Here is an 18,994-nt window from a genome sequence, read left to right as displayed (position 1 = left end):
TAAATACGAGGAGGTGCTAGGAACTTGGAAAAGTGTAATGTAATGGTGCCAGTGCTAGCATTCGCAATTGCAATTCAGCGCTACAAGTGAGCAATATTGTCGGTGTTGATGATTAACCAGACGGGCCGACTGGCTTTGGGGGCGCAGGGTGAAAACCACAAGTGAGGCAGTGCACGGTGTTGGGCTTCTTTTGAAGTCAGAGAAGCGCAGAGCAAGATTGGTCTTGAAGAATGACAAAGGAACAACGATGAAACGAAATGGCCTGGTAAAGTGCACAAATATGTGTACCTCAAAAACAGTGACATGGAAAAGAGGAAGAGGTCAAGAAAGTTCGCAACCAAGTATAGAGCAATGGAAAGTGTAAAGAGACAACCAGGAGTCAGCAGAAAAAAAGGGAGATACACAGAGACGGTTAATAGAATGCAAAGGATGGTAGCAAAGAAGGCCATGGAGATTCACAAAAACGGCAAGAAATAGGTTATCAGGCAAAATCGTTATGATAACGTAGAAGGAACTGCCTTGCTATTTGAGGCTCGAGCTGGTTGCCAGAGGACATAAACATACCAGAGAAAATATGCGCCACAGGATGAGGCATGTGTGTGCGGCAACAAAAAAAAAAGTCCCTAAGCGACTCGGCACATCATAGTGGCATGCCAAGATATTGACCCAACTAGGCCTGTAGGAAGTCTTATGTCATATAAGCTGGTCGTACTTATCTAAACCTGTCGGCAGTTTAGATAAGAGATGACTAGAGTATTTGTTGAAAAGTAGGAACGAGATTGATGGAACCGGAGCCATTGCAAGTGTAGATAATGGTACAGTATATTGATGGACGTTTCAAATGCGAAAGATAAGGTCTTATCAACAAAAGATAAGAAGGATAAGACAGGGTAAATGCAAGATAGCGATAGGTGTAGCAAACCTGATTAAATCGAGCAGACTAGGGGAACATGAGTCCCCGTTCAGTTTCAAATGGGATGCCAACAAGCATCGGCACCATCATCATCAAGATGCCTATTATCCATTGGCACCACAGTATAGCTGGCTGTTGCGACGCGGGATCCTGTGTTTCCTTGGCACAATCTGTCGTGTCAGTTGGCACAAAACAACTTAGATGCGCCCTCAAGGCAGAAGCGATAGCGGATAAACTTTCAAAATGCCCAACACATTGCTTTGCACCTGGCTTGTGCAAGCCGTTGTTCGGGTCTTTTAGGGTGCTCAGAAATAGCACATCCCTATTGCAAAAACCAGCGTCTCCCAGCGTCTTCCAGCGTGAAACCAGCGCGCTTTTTGGCGCTGGGTCGCACTGGGTACGCTGGCACTCGCTGGGACTCACTGGAACACCAGTGAGAACGCTGGATAAGAGCTGGGTCACACTGGAAGAGACGCTGGTTCCACTGCCATGACGCTGGGGCGCACTGGTTTGTGCTGTACAGGCGCTGGTTCTCGCTGCAGTTCGCTGGTTCGCACTGGAAACTGCGCTGGTTGTGTTTGTGCCGCGCTGGTTCCATACGCATGGACGAGCGCTGCTGACTATTTAATACTTAATTTATACAATTTTATCGCTTGATACTAGTCTCTTGCCCTAAGTAACGCTATATCTTGGGGTTATAAAACCCTATTTCGTGTCCCAGCTTTCAATAAAGGTGCGTGAGCTGCCCATGTTTATTCATGCGCACTTGAAACTGAAAATCACTTTCGCTTTTTTTATTTTCCCTTTGGACTTGGCGAATAGCTAAATTCTTGAACGAAACCACGTAAACGCAGAGGACGCCGCGTTTTTAAGTAGTTCGCACGTAACGTTTGACTTCATGTGGAGTGGACATGAAATGCAGAAGTCGTTCAGACGTGCGACGGACCCCGAGTTCGAAGCTTATCGCTGAATGATATTATCGCACCGATAACAAAGCTGAAGTGATTCGTGCGCTTCCACTTTCCCTATTGTACCGAAAAAAGTTTTGAGGCTAAAATACGCACTTCTTAGCTTTCGCCAGCTACCCGCGCCGAGATCGGTCCCCACCGAAGCTTAGGCCTAACGCATCAGCCGAGTCCGTCCTCACGCTATCGGCGCGTCTAGGCTCAGGTATCAAGAAATATAACAAGGATAAATCACTCTATATTTAAGCTTTCGCATCGGTGTTCTTAAATACACATTTTTTTCATGTGTACAGTGTCAGCACAAGAAGCGATGACCGCTGATGTGACGCGTCATAAACACAGGTATATGCGCTATCGCCGAAGGCTCCCAGCACTAGCCTGCGCTTTTCTGACGAAGATATATGACTAGACAGGCGTGTTGACTGAAAGGCATCACTGAACTAAGGAAACGTTGCACATCCTTTGCGTGAAGAACAAGAAACGGCTATCGAAATCGGCAGAAACAGCCCATACACGATCCCGGGTCGGCGGTTCATTTAGGACTTTTTTTCGAAGTTAAAAATAGCGATCGCAAGTGAAAATCGATGTTCTGGCACTTCCAAGCATACTGCTGAATACGGAGAGCAACCTTTTCTTTCTGGTACAGGCGTGAGTTTTAGTTGCTGGGCGATAGCGCATCAACCATGCCTGTAGAAGACGTAGCTTTGCGAAACAAACTGCTTCTCGGCTTTGACATGGTAAATTACGCTCGTGTTTCCGTCTGCTGGCATGGCGTAGTGGTAAGGTGTCGGGCTTCGGATGTGTAGGTCGGACGGTCGAATCCTGGTCGTGGCAGTTTTATTTTTGCGTTTTTTTTGTTTTTTTTTTTATTGCAATAAAACGCTCCTTGTTGCTTTCTATATTCAAAAAAATATATACGGCGTCCAGGCATCGCATATTTAACGCGCTAGAGCTGTTTTTCGCGCGAGTACCCAGTGCCTCCCAGCACGCTGCGCGATCCCAGCGCCCCAGCATCCAGCGCGCTGCACTGGGCCCATAATCAGGCGCACTGGGTCCCAGTGGCACTGGGTTTTGCAATAGGGATTGGACTTTATTTCTGCGTTGACAAAAAATTTACTCACTCCAGTTAGTTGCACAGACCAATCGAAAGAAATCACTAGCAGCCTCATCAAGTCCAATGTAATGACAAGGCTGCATTTTCTTACAAAAACAAGAGATCAACCCAAGAGAAGCCAATGGCAGAAAATGCGCTATTTGAAGCTTCGTCGCGTTACGTAAATGTTCCTGCGCATATGATTTCTTGCGATTGTGATTTTGAACTGCTTGACGTTCACTATATTGACACGTGTACTTCTTTGTCTTTATCTGGCGACATATTTCACCGCCTAAGAAATGTTATCGTACAGCGCAGGACGCGCCTGCATGTATCGGAAGCTTCTGGAATGTTATCGATGCTTCCATCCGCTGCCTGTGACCGAACCTTGTGTAATCGGATCGCATGTGTGCGCGACGCGAATAATGCAGAACTTTGTGGAAGACACGCGGGTCCCAGCCATTACTCTGGAACATTCGACGATTGATGTATAAAAGCGGACGCGCTTGACCCGCTGATCAGATTTTCGACGATCACCGACTGTGTTCGCCGCTATCGTTGTGCTTCAAGCGTAGCCTGTCTTTGTGGGCACAGGTTCGCGCAATAAAATCTAGTTTTGCCTTTCACAGTATTCCTACTGTGTTCTTTAACCTCACTACCACGTGACATCTGGTGGAAGTGCTTTTCGTCCATGTACCGGACGCCCCCGACAAGCCATGATCCAAGCCCGGACCGCAAAGAGAGCACTAACGTAGTCCCGGACCATCGAGCAAGCCGTCGTCTACAACAGCTGCCCCCGGAGCACGGACTTCTACCTGAGAAGACCAAAAAGATTGTGGCCAAGACAACCACAATGGCAGCCCCAGTGTCACCCGTCGTACTTCAACAACCGAGAGAGCCCCCTACCTTTCGTGGAGCTACGTCGGAGGACCCGGAAACCTGGCTCAAAACCTTCGAAAAGATCTCGACCTTTAACAACTGGACATCTGAGGATAAGCTACGACATGTGTACTTCTCCGTGGAAGATGCCGCGACGACTTGGTTCGAGAACCGGGAGTCCACCCTTGCAACATGGGACCTGTTCCGCAGTAACTTCCTGAGGACGTTCACGAGCGTTGCCTGAAAAGAAAGGGCCGCAGTTCTGCTGGAAACCCGAGGCCAACTACCCAACGAGACCATCGCCATCTTCGCAGAAGAGATGACCCGTCTTTTCCGGCACGCCGACCCGGAAATGTCCGAAGAGAAAAAGTACGTTTCTTGATGCGAGGCTTAAAGCAAGAACTTTTCGCCGGACTAATCCGAAACCCAACGGAAACCGCAGCTGAGTTCCTGACAGAGGCTACGACGATTGAGAAAGCGTTAGAAATGCGCACTAGGCAATATAACCGCCAAGTGCTCACGCCTCAGTGCGCCATCCAAGCGCTGGGCTCCGTTGATCTCCAAGAGACCATCAGGGCCATTGTGCGCGAAGAATTGCGCAAGGTCTTGCCTTCGTCACAGCTTCAAGTAGCTTCGATCGCTGACATCGTGAAAGATGAGGTTCAGCGATCGCTGGGAGTTCTTGAGGTCCAACCTCAATTACCGCATACCCAGCCAGAAGCGATGACCTACGCCACCGTCGCACGCCGTCAAGGTCCCCCTCCACGACCTCGCCAGGGCCCTGTAACGGCGCAATTCCGTCGCCCGCCACCGCCGCCGCCAGCACGGCCACCCATCGCCCACCGCACCTAGGCGAGGAAGGCGGACATTTGGTGCACCCCAGACCACCGCCCGCTCTGCCACCACTGTGGCGAAGCAGGCCATGTGTACCGCCGATGCCCATACCGCGACCTGGGATTGCGAGGCTTCGCCGTCAACGCACAGAGCCCGAGGGAAGGTGAACGCCCTCATGACATCGCCGACTACCTCGCCGCTACTCAGTGGAGCCCTCGACGACCGTCCCGTTCGCCGTCACCAGGTCGCTACCTGTCGCCGCAGTGCCGTCCATACACAGGTCCAGCCCGGGGCCGGTCAGCGAGCCCATATCCGGAAAACTAAAAGCAGCAACCGATGGAGGTGCGGTAGCTGTTCGTCGAACTGACGAAGATCCTCCGCCGCCGACGAAGACGACGAAGAGACCATCTCGACGACCTAATAACGACACGCCGCTGTTCCGACGAAGTCAGGAAGCCAAGACTACACCGACGAAAGACGATTTGACGACGCGACGTTCCAGCTTCAGTTCAACGCGACGCAGCCGTGATCCAACGCCAAGACCCAACTGCAACGCCAGACAAAGAACCACCGACCTCGACGTGCTTCTCGACGGCCACGCAGTTACTGCCTTAGTCGACACAGGGGCCGATTACTCCGTAATGAGTGGACACATCGCCGCTCAATTGAAGAAAGTTAGAACTGCATGGAAAGGCCCTCAAATTCGGACAGCTGGAGGACACCTCATTACGCCGACTGGAATCTGCACGGCAAGAATTACCGTTCATGACCGGACTTACCCTGCCGCCTTCGTTATCCTCCAACAGTATTCACCAGACGTCATTCTCAGCATGGACTTCCTGAACCGATACGGCGCAATCACCGACCTGAAGTCAAAGTCGATAACGCTGTCGGAAGAACGGGCGATACCGCCGCAGAGCTCTCGTAGTCACCATGCCTTAAGCGTGCTCGAAAGTCAAGTCAGCATTCCGCCTCGCTCCAGCATTTTCATTTCCGTCGGCACCAAAACACCTGCCGACGTAGAAGGCGTCATCGAGGGTGACCAACGTCTACTGCTAGACCATGAAATTTGCGTCGCAAGAGGGATCGCTCGACTGCACGAAGGAAAAACTGAAGCGTCGCTGACAAATTTCAGCCAGGAGTTCAAGCACATCAACAAGGGCACTACGATCACGCACATCGAGGAAATTCTGGAAACCAGTAATGCGTTTGTTCTCTCCGGTTCTGGCGCATCTACCCCGACGACCACAGTTCCCGAACCGGACTTCGACGTAAATCCAAGTCTCCCGATGAGCAAGCAGCAACAGCTCAGAAGTCTTCTCCGACGATACAAGGACTGCTTTTCGACGTCATCGAGGATTCGACAAACACCAGTTGCAAAGCATCGCATAATAACCGAAGAGTGCGCTTAACCACTCCGCCAGAGCCGTTACCGAGTTTCGACGCGAGAACGTGAAGCTATCAGACAACAAGTCGATGAAATGCTCCGCGACGACATCATACAGCCGTCGAAGAGCACTTTGGCATCTCCTGTTGTCCTGGTGAAGAAAAAGGATGGAACCTTACGTTTGTGCGTCGATTATCGTCAACCGAACAAAATCACGAAGAAAGACGTATACCTCCTTCCACGGATAGACGACGCATTGGATCGGCTCTGCGACGCTAAATATTTCTCGTCGATGGACCTCAAGTCTGGCTACTGGCAAATAGAGAGAGAGATCGCGAAAAGACTGCATTCATCACGCCAGACGGCCTCTACGAGTTCAAGGTCATGCCATTCGGACTGTGCCCGGCGCCTGCAACATTGCAGCGCGTCATGGACACGGTGTTAGCAGGATTGAAGTGGCAGACATGTCTTGTTTACTTGGATGACGTCATCGTCTTCGCCGGAAATTTCGACGATCACTTTAGGCGGCTTGCAACAGTACTAGAGGCCATCAAATCATCAGGGCTCACTCTGAAGCCAGAAAAGTGCCGCTTCGCTTACCATGAGCTTCTGTTCCTAGGCCACGTCATCATGGAATTCGGAGTACGCCCCGACCCGCAGAAAACAGCTGCCATCGCGAAGTTCCCGCAGCCAATCGATAAGAAGGCAGTGTGTAGATTCCTTGGCATGTGTGCCTACTACAGGCGCTTTGTCAAGGACTTTTGGCGCATCGCTGAGCCGCTAACGCATCTAACCAAATGTGATGTCGAGTTCAAGTGGCAAACGCCGCAGGCCGATGCATTTCAAAAACTAAAACGACTCATGCAGTCACCGCCAGTACTTGCACATTTCGACGAAGACGCCGATACCGAAATCCACACTGACGCCAGTAGCCTAGGCCTTGGTGCCGTCCTAGCCCAGAAGAAAGACGGACATGAACGGGTGGTATCTTATGCTAGCCGGTCGCTGTCAAAAGAGGAAGGCAATTATTCCACGACTGAAAAGGAATGCCTCGCCATCATTTGGGCTACAGCAAAATTCCGCCCTCACCTCTATGGCAGGCCATTGAAAGTCATCAGCGACCATCACGCGTTGTGTTGGCTAGCTAACTTAAAGGATCCTTCAGGACGGCTCAGACTCAGACTGCAAGAATATGACGTCATGGTAATCTACAAGTCCATACGAATACTAGCAGGAAAGAAAATTGACAGAAAAATCAGCCTCGTATGGGCACCAGCTCACACGTCGGTCCCAGGCAACGAGGCGGCACACTTCCGAGCCCGAGATCTCTGCTTCCGGGCAGGAACAGAGCCGCCCGCTTGCAAGGAACTAGACGAGAGACGACAGACTTACACAGAAATAATCGAAAACTATAAGCTTCAGCGTAGAACTGTCCCCCCTCCAGACAAGGAGCTCGGAAATAGAGAGGCGAGAGCCTAGCGCAGACTGCAAGCAGGAAACTACATAAATCCAGTATGGACGTCACACGTACTGAAAGACGAAGATATAGACGATAAATGTAAGAGATGCGGGGAGAGGGAGACCCTCGACCATATAATCTGGCAATGCGTAGACTCCCCAGGTGTGAAGGAAGGAATAAATAGTAGAGAAGCCTGGGACACCCTTCTGCAAAGCGCGGACGCCGCCATGCAGAGGAGAGCCACCCATCTGGTGGCAGAGACCGCGAAGATTCAACAACTCTTTGCCTGCATCTAGTCGCGGAGACCCCCACCCCTGTCCTTAGGCCTGCGCGCCAGGGGCAGGGAGTAGGGGGTCTCCTTCTCTGATGGAAATAAAAGTTTTTGGAACGGAACGGAAGTCCGGACGAAAACACTCAGACACCGACTGCCTATCACGCGCCCCCATCGATGCCCCGCCTGAAGACGACGAGCATGACGACGCCTTCCTCGGAATAATAAGTGCAGAAGACTTCACTAAACAGCAACGAGCAGACCCGGAGCTAAAAGGCCTTGTCGAGTATTTGAAAGGGAACACCGACGTAGTACCCAGGGCATTAGGGCGCAGATTGTCTTCGTTCACATTACAAAACAACCTGCTCGTAAAGAAGAACTTCTCACCAGTCCGTACCAGCTACCTTCTTGTTGTTCCGTCAGCGCTGCGTCCAGAAGTACTGCACGCCCTACATGACGATCCAACCGCTGGGCACCTCGGATTCTCCTGAACGCTGTCGAGGATACAGGAAAGGTATTACTGGCCGCGTCTGACCGCTGACGTCGCCCGTTACGTCAAGACATGCCGAGACTGTAAGCGACGCAAAGCACCACCGACAAGGCTAGCAGAATTACTACAGCCGATGAAACCTCCTTGCCGAACATTTCAGCAGATTGGGATGGATTTGTTGGGACCGTTTCCGACGTCAACATCCGGAAATAAGTGGATCGTCGTGGCGACGGACTATATCAGCCGGTTCGCTGAAACTAAAGCGCTACCGAAAGGCAGCGCAGCCGAAGTGGCGAAATTTTTCGTCGAGAACATTCTGCTGCGACATGGTGCCCCAGAAGTCCTCATCATCGGCAGAGGAACGGCCTTTACAGCAGAGCTCACCCAAGCCATTCTGCAGTACAGCCATACCAGCCACAAGAGGACAACTGCCCACCACCCGCAGACGAATGGTCTCACGGAGCGCCTGAACAAGACCCTCGCCGACATGCTAGCAATGTACGTCGACGTCGAGCACTAGACATGGGACGCGGTCCTGCCGTACGTAGAGAGAGAGAGAGAGAAAAGGGAAGGAAAGACAGGGAGGTTAGCCAGTGTAAATAGCGGCTGGCTACCCTGTGCTGGGGAAAGGGATAAAGGGAATAAAAGGAGAAGAAAGAGAGAAAAAACAAGAAAAATGCACACAGTAACGCGATGTTACGCGCAACAATAGTCAAAGGCGTTCGCACAAATCACATGTCCTTAAAACCTTGAGCAAAGCCCTTAAGGCCTTGAGTGCCGAAACCCTTCTGGACCAGTGTCCTAGAACTTTCTCTTCTGTGAAGGGGCGATTGTCCAGTTTTTCGAGCACGGTAACGAGCACTTTTCTTTGCACATTGTAACGTGCACAGTCACAGAGGAGGTGCGCGATCGTCTCTTCGCAGCCGCAGGTGTCGCAAGCAGGGCTGTCGGCCATTCCAATGCGGAAGGAATAAGAGTTCGTGAATGCCACGCCGAGCCATAGGCGGCACAGAAGTGTTGCTTCCGCTCGTGGCAATCCTGGTGGAAGGCGGAGTTGCAAACTTGGGTCCAATCTGTGAAGACGTGTGTTCGTGAATTCACTGGTGTTCCACAGAGTTAGCGTAAGCTCGCGCGCGAGGAAGCGAGGACTTGTGGCTGCATCTGTTCTTGACAGCGGTATGGTTACAATATGGGCACCATCATGGGCCGACCGGGCAGCGTCATCCGCACGGTCATTTCCCGAAATTCCGCAGTGACCTGGTATCCACTGGTAGATGATGTTGTGTCCCTTGTCGATTGCGTAATGGTGGAGTAGTCGGATGTCTGCGACTAATTGTACATTTGGTCCGTGGTTGAAAGGGAACAGCAGACTCTGGAGAGCTGCCTTTGAATCACAAAAGATGGACCATGAATGTGGTGATTTGGAACCTATAAACTCCAGAGCAGCACGGATTGCTGCGAGTTCTGCAGCCGTCGATGATATAACGTGAGACGTCTTGAATTTGATAGTGACAGATTGAGCGGGAAGTACCACTGCTCCAGCTGAACTTCTAGAGGAGACAGAACCGTCTGTGTAAACGTGAGTGCGTTCGTTGTGTTTTTTCGTGTAAGAATGAAAGGACGGTTTGTTTGAGGGCGATAGATGACATCTGTGTTTTCTTTTTGATGCCGGGAATAACAAGAAGGGCCTGGAGTGGATGCAGGCACCACAGTGGTAGAGATGGTCGTGCTGCAGGTGTGATGTTTGACGGTAAACTTCCGTGGTTGGCGGCAATAATTCTGCTGAACGCTGAACGAGGTCGAGCGGCAGGAAGGGAGGCGAGATGATGCGACGGAAGTCGGGCGAAGTGCGTGATGTGCACCCTTAAGGAGTCGATATGAATATACGTATTGATAGACGTAGCAGTTCCGCCGAAACCCGCAGGGTGGAGAGAATTAATGAATAAAGGGAAAATCAGACTAGTTTCACTAGTTTCCTTCATCATCACTAGTTTCCTTTTTAGGTAAGAGACGTGAGGACTCCAGGAGAGGTCTCGATCTATTATTACTCCTAGAAAGAGATGCGTCTTCTTGTAAGCAATAGGCTGTCCATTATAATAACAACGTATTGTCTCATTGCTTTGCGCGTGAAAGCGACCATAGAGCACTTCTGGGAGGACACCTCCAAACCTCGTGCTCGAAGGTAGCTGGATGTTTACGTGGCCGCTTTTTGCAGTCTGGCGCGCACCTGTGGACGCGTCACTCCTGATGACCAAATGCATATATCGTCTCCATAAATCGACACCTCGACGGATTGTGGAAGGGTGTTAACCTGGTCGATGAGCACGAGGTTAAATAGAGTGGGGCTCAAGACTCCGCCTTTTGGTACTCCGCGGTAGGTGTTGTGTTGTGATGATGCACCATCCTCTGTTTGCACAAAGAATGACCTGTCTGTAAAGTAGCTGAATATCCATCGAAACACAAGTCCCCCTAGGCCGACATCGTCCAAGGCGTCCAGGATGGCTCGATGTGTTACGTTCTCATAAGCGCCTTTAACGTCCAGGAACATCGCCGCTGACAGTCTCTTTAGGCTTTTTTCGTGTTGAACAGACGAGGCAAGATCTATGACGTTGTCTACTGAAGAGCGTCCGCGTACGTAACCTTTGCTTACAACACGGCGGTGCAAGAAACAACACAGATCACGCCGTTTAAGCTGGTTTACGGCAGGAACCCGACGACTACGCTCGCCGCCATGCTACCGCACGTCACCGACGAAGAGAATCTTGACGTCGCGACCTATCTCCAGCGCGCCGAAGAAGTCCGACAGCTCGCCCGCCTACGGATCAAGAACCAGCAGCGTACCGACAGCCGACACTACAACTTCCAACGACGCTTCGTCGAGTACCAGCCCGGGGACCGTGTTTGGGTTTGGACCCCTATACGCCAACGAGGACTGAGCGAGAAGCTTTTGCGTCGCTATTTCGGACCGTACAAAATCATCCGACGTATTGGCGCACTGGACTATGAGGTCATGCCAGACGGCATTTCGCTATCACAGCGGCGCCGCTCACGACCTGAAATAGTCCACATTGTGCGACTCAAGCCGTACTACCAGCTTTAATGAAATTTGGGACTTCGCGTAACTGACCTTTGGACTTTGTTTCTTTTCGCTGTTTTGTCACTTTCGTTTAATAAGTGTCCTTTTGTGTTTCGCTCTCTTATATTTGTAGCATCGGGACGATGCTTTTTAAGAAGGGGGTAATGACACGTGTACGTCTTTGTCTTTATCGGGCGACATCTTTCACCGCCTAAGAAATGTTATCGTACAGCGCAGGACGCGCCTGCATGTATCGGAAGCTTCTGGAATGTTATCGATGCTTCCATGCGCTGCCTGTGACCGAACCTTGTGTAATCTGATCGCATGTGTGCGCGACGCGAATAATGTAGGACTTTGTAGAAGGCACGCGGGTCCAAGCGATGCTGGCCTTGCTGCTGGCCTTGCTGGGACTACACCGATTCTAAGAAACCTCAGTTGATAGTCCAGTCGTTGTGGTGTGAACTTCTCCTCTTGTCCTTTGTGTTTTTGACTGGTTTTCTCGTTCAAGTATGTACCAACTGGCGCAGATTTCAACCCTTCTGCCAAGCGATTACTCTGGAACATTCGACGATTGATGTATAAAAGCGGACGCGCTTGACCCGCTCAGATTTTCGACGATCGCCGACTGTGTTCGCCGCTATCGTTGTGCTTTAAGAGGAAGCTTAAGCTCGGGCCAAACTCCGACGCGGCCTATTCAAATACATGTAAAACGCAAAAACGTTTTTATGAGATAACGCCTGGACCGATTTTGATGTAATTTGTTGCATTTGAAAGAGAAAGTTAAATTGTAGTGACTGTTGGGAGCGAAATTTCGATTTAGGGCTTGAATTTTCTTAAAACAATTTTCAAATATTTGACCGTTTGAAAAAAATAGAAGCACGAAGTTTACAAATTCATAGCTCTGCATAAAGAATTGATATCACGGTTCTGTAAACGGCATCCATTAGATAATTCAAAGCGGACAAATTCAATATGTCATTTTACATCTTACATGAATTTGTTACGTTGGTTACAACGGTTTTGCAAAAGTTTTATTTCCCTATGAATAATTTTTTTTTTATATTCATGTGTAACATATCAATTTGTCCGCTTTGGATGTACTACTAGATGCGATTCACAGAATTGTATTATCATTTTTAGTGGTTGAATTACAGGGTTGTAAACTTCATAGTTTCGTTTTTTGAAAATTTTCGATTTTCGCCAATTTTTAATAAAAGATTGACAACCTAACTCAAAAATTAGAAACCAACAGTCACTAGATTTTAAGTTTTTCTTTTAAATGTAACAAACCTCGTCAAATTTGGTGCAGTGGTTGCCGAAAAAAACGAATTCTCCTTTTACATGTATTTAGATAGGAGCACTCGAGCTAAAGCTTCCTCTAAAAAGGCCCCTGAAACGGTTCGGACAAATTTTGTAGGCGCATAGGGTACAGCTTAAGTAGAACATTCGCACCACAATTTAAGTGAAGCGTTACGTAATAATGGAGTTACAAGCGATTAGAAGTTACCCTCCTCCATAGCCATGCCTTTCCTCCTCAACTCGCTCGCCGAGCGAGCGGCGCTAAGCTCCGCCTTCACGGGTCCTGCGTCACGATGCGACGTCACATCGTCCACTTCCGGTTGTTGGAGCACGCCTCCTCCCGCGCGATACCTCTCCGCTGGCCGCTTGGCCGTCGACCGAGAGCCATCGAAGCAGCGTGCGTTGCGAGCATTCTGTCGTAGCGCCGAAGGTGGCCGGTATTCCGGTAACCACAGGCAGGCTGGTCATTTCGGCAAATGACTGGAGGCATAAACTCAAGCTGATGAAGAAACTTCAGAGTAGACGTACGTGAGCAGCCTGATCGGTCTGCACTGTCCAGACACTTGTTGGCACAGCGCTTAACCAGTCAAACGAAGCGCTAATATTGCTTTAAGCAAGTGTAAAACATTTTAAACATTTATAAGAACAACGTGTTGATGATTACACTCCTGCGAAAAATACACACCAGCAGCACAGAAGAATGCACTTTGTTGCTGCTACTGTGTATGGTTGAGCTCTGTGCCACCAGGTGGCTGCACCGTGCAGACCATTCACATTTACCTTTCTGCTCATCTCATGGCTCATCCCGGCGCAGTCAAGCGGCCAGGCCCTGTCCCCTTGCGCTTGTGTTTGCCCTAATACCGGACTTGCGAAACGCTATTGCGTTAGTAATCTTCCGCTGTAAAGTGACGGCCACAAACGCGCAAATCCTGGCGCCTATCGGATAGCCGCAGTCCGATGCGCAGCAGCCAGTTCGCTCGTATGCCGCCTTGCAGAGAGACACGATTTCGCAACTTCACATCTTTCCAGTCGCTACATCTGCAGCCCACAACGCAACAAGGGTGATTCATCGTGCTCACGAAAAGACTGATCGACACTGACGGCGGAGCTCTCGTCAAAGACTGCGCACGTTGTAACACAAGCAGACGACACTTGCTGTGTGCCGGAAGTGCTCAAGTGTACTAAAAAACTATTCTTGTGTATTTTCTTTAAGTTATTTTCTTTTTACAAAAACAAAGTAACTAACATTCCAACTATTACGAGCATCATTTGTTCACCATAAAGTTGGAAAAATTATCGACCACGCGCCCTGGTCAGCCAATCAGATAGCTCGCCCATGTGACGTCATATGGGTTATTTGCATCATATGGGTAGGGGCGGCTTAAAATTCCGCCGAGCAGTGCGCTGCGATCGACAGCGATGTGCATTTTTAAAACCTTATAATAAATTACAGGCTTTACGCAGAGCACTTAGATGTGTCAATTAATGATCAGAAGGACCTACTCTAACGACTCAGTACGTTTGTAGAAAATCAGCCACAGGTTCGCCCAATAAAAGCTAGCTTTGCCTTTCACAGTATTCCTACTGTGTTCTTTAACGTCACTACCACGTGACAATATACCAAAATAAACATGCAGTTTTTCAACTCACTGGGCAATTTGTTTGTATGTGTGTGCCCCGAGCTACTGACCTTGCATTCACCAACTACCTAACTTTCATATGATGGACCGAAACTGAACAGCCGCGTACTGGAAAAGGAAAGATAAAAGGGAAGTTATTTGTGAAGGTTGTATATGCTTTAAAACGTCTGACAAAGATGCCCTGGCCTTTTGTAAAAGTGATCGTTTACTCGCTTCTGCGCCTATGTTTCAAACAGTATAAATTGTTTCATAGCATGGTCTGAGCGCGAACCTGCTCGTTGCTGCTACCTCCTGCGTTTGCATGGCTCTAGAGATAGATGATCGTTCTTGTACCCATAAATTCGTTTGTTCCATCTCCGTATAGAGCGCCCCACAGCTAGTGCCAATATTTTATTGCAGAGCTTTATTGTCAACCTTTAGGCCAACTTTATTGCAGAGCTCAATTGATGCATCTGGTCGTCATGGACCTAATGATACGGGCAAACGTCTAACCCCGTAAGTGGAACGGTAAGGCCGAATGTGCGCACGATATGGGCCCTGCAGTGTGTCGACGAAGCAGCGGCCTTCGCAACGCGCTCGCCCAGCTAGGGTCGCGCGTATTTCTGTATTTTTTGCTGCGGTTTATTGTCGAAGCAGTTGATTTTAAAACCTGAGCAAGCACTCCCTTGCGTAATACATTTCGGGCCCTTAAGGTGAAATAAACGAAATGTCCGGATCTGATTATGCTGATTTATTGGCACTCCCCTTGAACCGGAGCGTCGAGAAAGAGTTACTCGTTTGGGTTAATCAGGTATGCTTTTCGTTCTAGGTGCGAGTCGCGACAGCAGCGCGGCCTCTGCTGGCGCTCCTCTTCTCGCCACCACGATATAATGCCGAAAAACACGGGGCCAGGAAAAGGGACACGCATCCTGCGACTGTGCAGGAACTCATTTGGAGACGCATGGTTTCCGTGTTCTTTCGCGGGCGCGGCTCGGACGCCGTCATCGGCCACACGACGCGTGGCGTCCGACTGCAGCGTCCGAGCCGGATCGCGAACGCGCTGTTTTCGCGCCGGTCGGTGTCCACCGACCTTCGCTGCGGCCACTCGAGGTCGTCGCGCTGTCGCCGGCACACGCTGCGGTCTCCGCTCTGGGGCAGCACAGCAGTTGCTTCGCTCTCATCTCGCGCGCGTGCACCACGCCTGGCGCATCAGCATCGCGTGCTACGTCGCTTCAAAATGTCGTCGTCGCCTCATGCGAGAAGCTTGAGCGCTACGCTATAGGCCTCGCTATCAATGCTTCGCCTTTTCGGGGAAAAAACTGCTCAATTTCTTTCAGTTCTGCATGCTGACATTCGTTCGTTAATTCATGTTATCTTTCTTTGTTCGATAAGACATATTGCAGCAACGGTGCGCTCATCGGACAACCTGGTGGTGGCGCGAGACTAATTTGGCCGCCACGCAGCCCGTGACATGCACAGACGCTGCGCTCCGAGGTGGTGCGCGCCGTGGGCGTGAGCCCGAACAGCAGGATGCGGCAGGCGTCGTACGAAGGCAGGCACTCACATCGTCCATGACGCGTGACTGGATCCTGTTGAAGAAGGGGTAAGCGCTGAACAGGCACCGGTACGGAGCCGCTGCGACCACGGTCAAGGTCAACAGGCACGCACATCGAGCGGATGTCGCCTTGTCACTGTTGCCAGACACACGCACAAACATGCGCTACTGCTTTCGCAGGGGTTCGAAACAGAGCAGCGCGGTTTTCGCGGGGACAAGCAGGGAGAAACGACACGCACGAGCGCCAAAACGTCTGTTTTAACGAGTTTCGCAGTGGGCCTTCCAGCCGCATGGATCCGATGACATGCAAGCAAGTTGGGCGGTTCTAGCCTGTGGCAATAATCGGCACCTTCACGATCGGGACACCCAGTATATGGTCTCCACAATAATGTTGAAATGAAACCCATCGGAACCGTCCTAATACGAATTTGACCCCCAATAATGTCCAATAGGAACCACTTGGAAGTGTTCAAATACTAACTGGACCAGCCGTGATGTCTGACAACGCCTTATTTAGGCTTTTATTGTCTTTTCCTTTTCGTTACTCTGTCTTGCTGCCCTGACGCGCTGCCATATATTGCTAAGGGGTTGAGGGTCCTCAAGCCGTCTCATTGCAGCTTTATGCTCGCCCTCCTCCAGTGCACAATGGGAAATAAAGCTTCATTCATTACAATCAATTGGACGCAATGTATTGGGCACAAGTGGGTCCAATTTGGTGTAATTGAAAAACACACATGGATTCAATGCCTTCTTTTTGGGGGTGGGCGAGAGAGGGAGGTAAGGCTTATATAGACAGGACGTGTTCGTGCGTGCGTATTAAAATACCTATGACGCGCTGTCTGGCAAGTAGAACGCACATCTGGGAGAGGAGCAAGCTATAGACCTCACGGGGCCTTCAGGAACCATGGCTCAGGAAAGGAGCCCACTGACGGCTCACACCTGACGGAAGCTGAGGCGCTGGCCTCCTCGCGCACACAGCATTGTGAATCGCAGTATAGCTAGACGCACGCCGCTAAGCACGTCAACAAATAGCTCTGTTCAGTAGGTATGTAAAAGGTCAAGCACTGACTGATAACTGCCTTGAATTCGTGTGTTTTGTTCCACAATTTGCAATAATTCAAAGGCAAAAGCGATGTCCAGCATAGCTTCACCTAGAGGGTCATGTTTTTTCAGTGAGAATGTTTGCCAGTCGACATTAGGCAAATTAAAATCTCCTGATAATATAGTACGATTGCCGGGTTTTACATTCACATACGAAAATTGCCTGAGCTCGTCAAATACTGCAATGGTAGAATTAGGGGGCGGTATAGTGCTGCAACAACATATTTAATATTTGCATAGCAAGCTGTACAGAAAATACACTCTACATTGGGTATATCAGGAATTAAAAAAATTCGCAAGGATGATTTAAAAAGTATGCTAGCACCCCTACCTCTACCATCACGGTCTTTTCGATACGAGCTGTAGCCTGTGGGAACGAACTCAGTGTCAAAGACGGTGTCGTTAAGCCAAGTCTCAGTCAATACCGCTATATCTGGGTTATGCAAGAGCAGAAGAGCCTCCAACTGAGTGGTGTTGTTAAGTATACTACTACAACTGGCATTTAATACTTTCAGGGTTCGAGATGTCTCAGTCAAAAGTCAGTTTGAAATTTTTTTAAGCCTGTAGCGAGAACCCTTTGATTCGTCCCAACCAAATAAGACGTCATCAATGCTTAGTTTGTCGAAAATTAGTTTTACCTTGGCTTCGTCTGCTCTCTCTTTCTCGCAACTTTTCCACAGTTGTTTACGTATCTCCCGAACTCGCTTTGAATAGTCCTCGGCTATCGATATTCCGCAGCCTTTAAGCTGCATGATCGTAATATTGACATTTTTTCACGAAAGTCGAGAAGTTTCAGATTGACTGGTCGCACCCTGCCTGCTTGCTTTGTCGCCAGTCTATGGCATCGTTCGACGCCACTCACCGTTAAACCAAATTTTTTCTGAAAAACATCATGGGTTAATGTCATTTCCAGTTCCTGACCAGACTCCATGCTATCTTCCTCTATACCGTAAATTATCAGGTTATTTCTTCTGCCTCTGTTTTCCAAGTCGTCCATCTGGTTCCTAACTGAAGTAAGCTACCCCTGAAGTTCTGATATTGCGGCTTCCATATCTTGTACCTTCGTGGCTAAGACTTTCAGGCTGGATAACTGCCTCTCAATACCGTCAATCCGTTCAGTTAAGGAGGAAAGTTTGTCCAGTATCTTGTTCTGGGATACCTGCAGGCATTCCATTGTTGAATTTATCTTGGTCTGGCCAGATAGTATTTCCACTAGCATCTCTTTTTCTGTCGGGCCAGGATTTGATTCAAGACAACAGATCTTTCAATAATGAAACGACAGAAGACAGAAAGCTCTGAACACCCAGTGGGCAGGGCAGCAGCACTAAAAAATGGTCATCACTTCGGTAACAATGTTCACATTTAAAATCACTAACCTGCAGCGCAAAGCAAAAAGGATTGCTCAGCATGTTTCCGTGCCTGCTGCTGCCATGCCCACGATGATTGTCCATGTAAGCGAATATTCGAACGAATAAGCGATCGTGCGATCGAATGCGTGAGCGACAGCCCGCGCTCTTTTATTACCGACCGCAGAGAAAGACAAAAAAGCTGCTCGCTTTAAAAGGATACGGACTTCTTGCACGGACCGCAGGCCCTCTTCCATGACGACTGGCTGCGCAGGCATTGCAGCACCTGCGAAGATGAACGCTTTCAGAAAACCCCACTCTGCAGGCGTCGTTGCGACTGCTGAGGAAAGAGTTGCGGCGCCTTCCAGCTGGCACTGCTGCTACGCCAGCAGCTGTGGTGTTCATTACTTCAGGCGATCTTCCAAGCTTGTGAAATTGCTGCCAGCCCTTGCCCAGCCCAGGTGGCGCTAACATCGCATTCATTTCCCGCGCTCTAGGAGTGCATTGGGAAGATTCACCACTGCAGCCGCTTGCTGCAGCGTCTTCAAGAATTCATTCCAACTATGCCAACTTTCACTTTGCTTGTCATTACCCCGTGCTCCTTTGCAACAGCACTGTCCTCGTCTCAGCAACCATCTTACCACAGTAGTGCGTTGAAATCGTCCATTGTTTGCTCTACAGGAGGTTAAACCGCTAAGAGCAGCCAC

General features: G+C 49.7%; 1 protein-coding gene across 2 annotated transcripts in view; it reads right to left on the bottom strand.

Moving 5' to 3' along the window:
• Window positions 1–18,994, bottom strand: part of LOC139055859 (probable ATP-dependent DNA helicase HFM1) — a 531,554-nt gene that overhangs the window by 388,555 nt on the left and 124,005 nt on the right. For both annotated transcript variants that reach the window (XM_070533424.1, XM_070533425.1), the window contains exons 2-3: window positions 18,511–18,573; window positions 15,850–15,920 (exon numbers count right to left, since the gene is read on the bottom strand). In XM_070533424.1, the coding sequence (XP_070389525.1) occupies window positions 15,850–15,920; window positions 18,511–18,565 (126 nt within the window). In that variant the 5' untranslated portion in view covers window positions 18,566–18,573. The remainder of the gene's footprint in view (window positions 1–15,849; window positions 15,921–18,510; window positions 18,574–18,994) is intronic.

The sequence above is a fragment of the Dermacentor albipictus genome, chromosome 2 (genome assembly GCF_038994185.2).
Source record: "Dermacentor albipictus isolate Rhodes 1998 colony chromosome 2, USDA_Dalb.pri_finalv2, whole genome shotgun sequence".
Lineage (NCBI taxonomy): Eukaryota > Metazoa > Arthropoda > Arachnida > Ixodida > Ixodidae > Dermacentor > Dermacentor albipictus.
The sequence above is the reverse complement of the archived record's forward strand: the minus strand, read 5'-3'. Positions and strand labels throughout refer to the sequence as shown.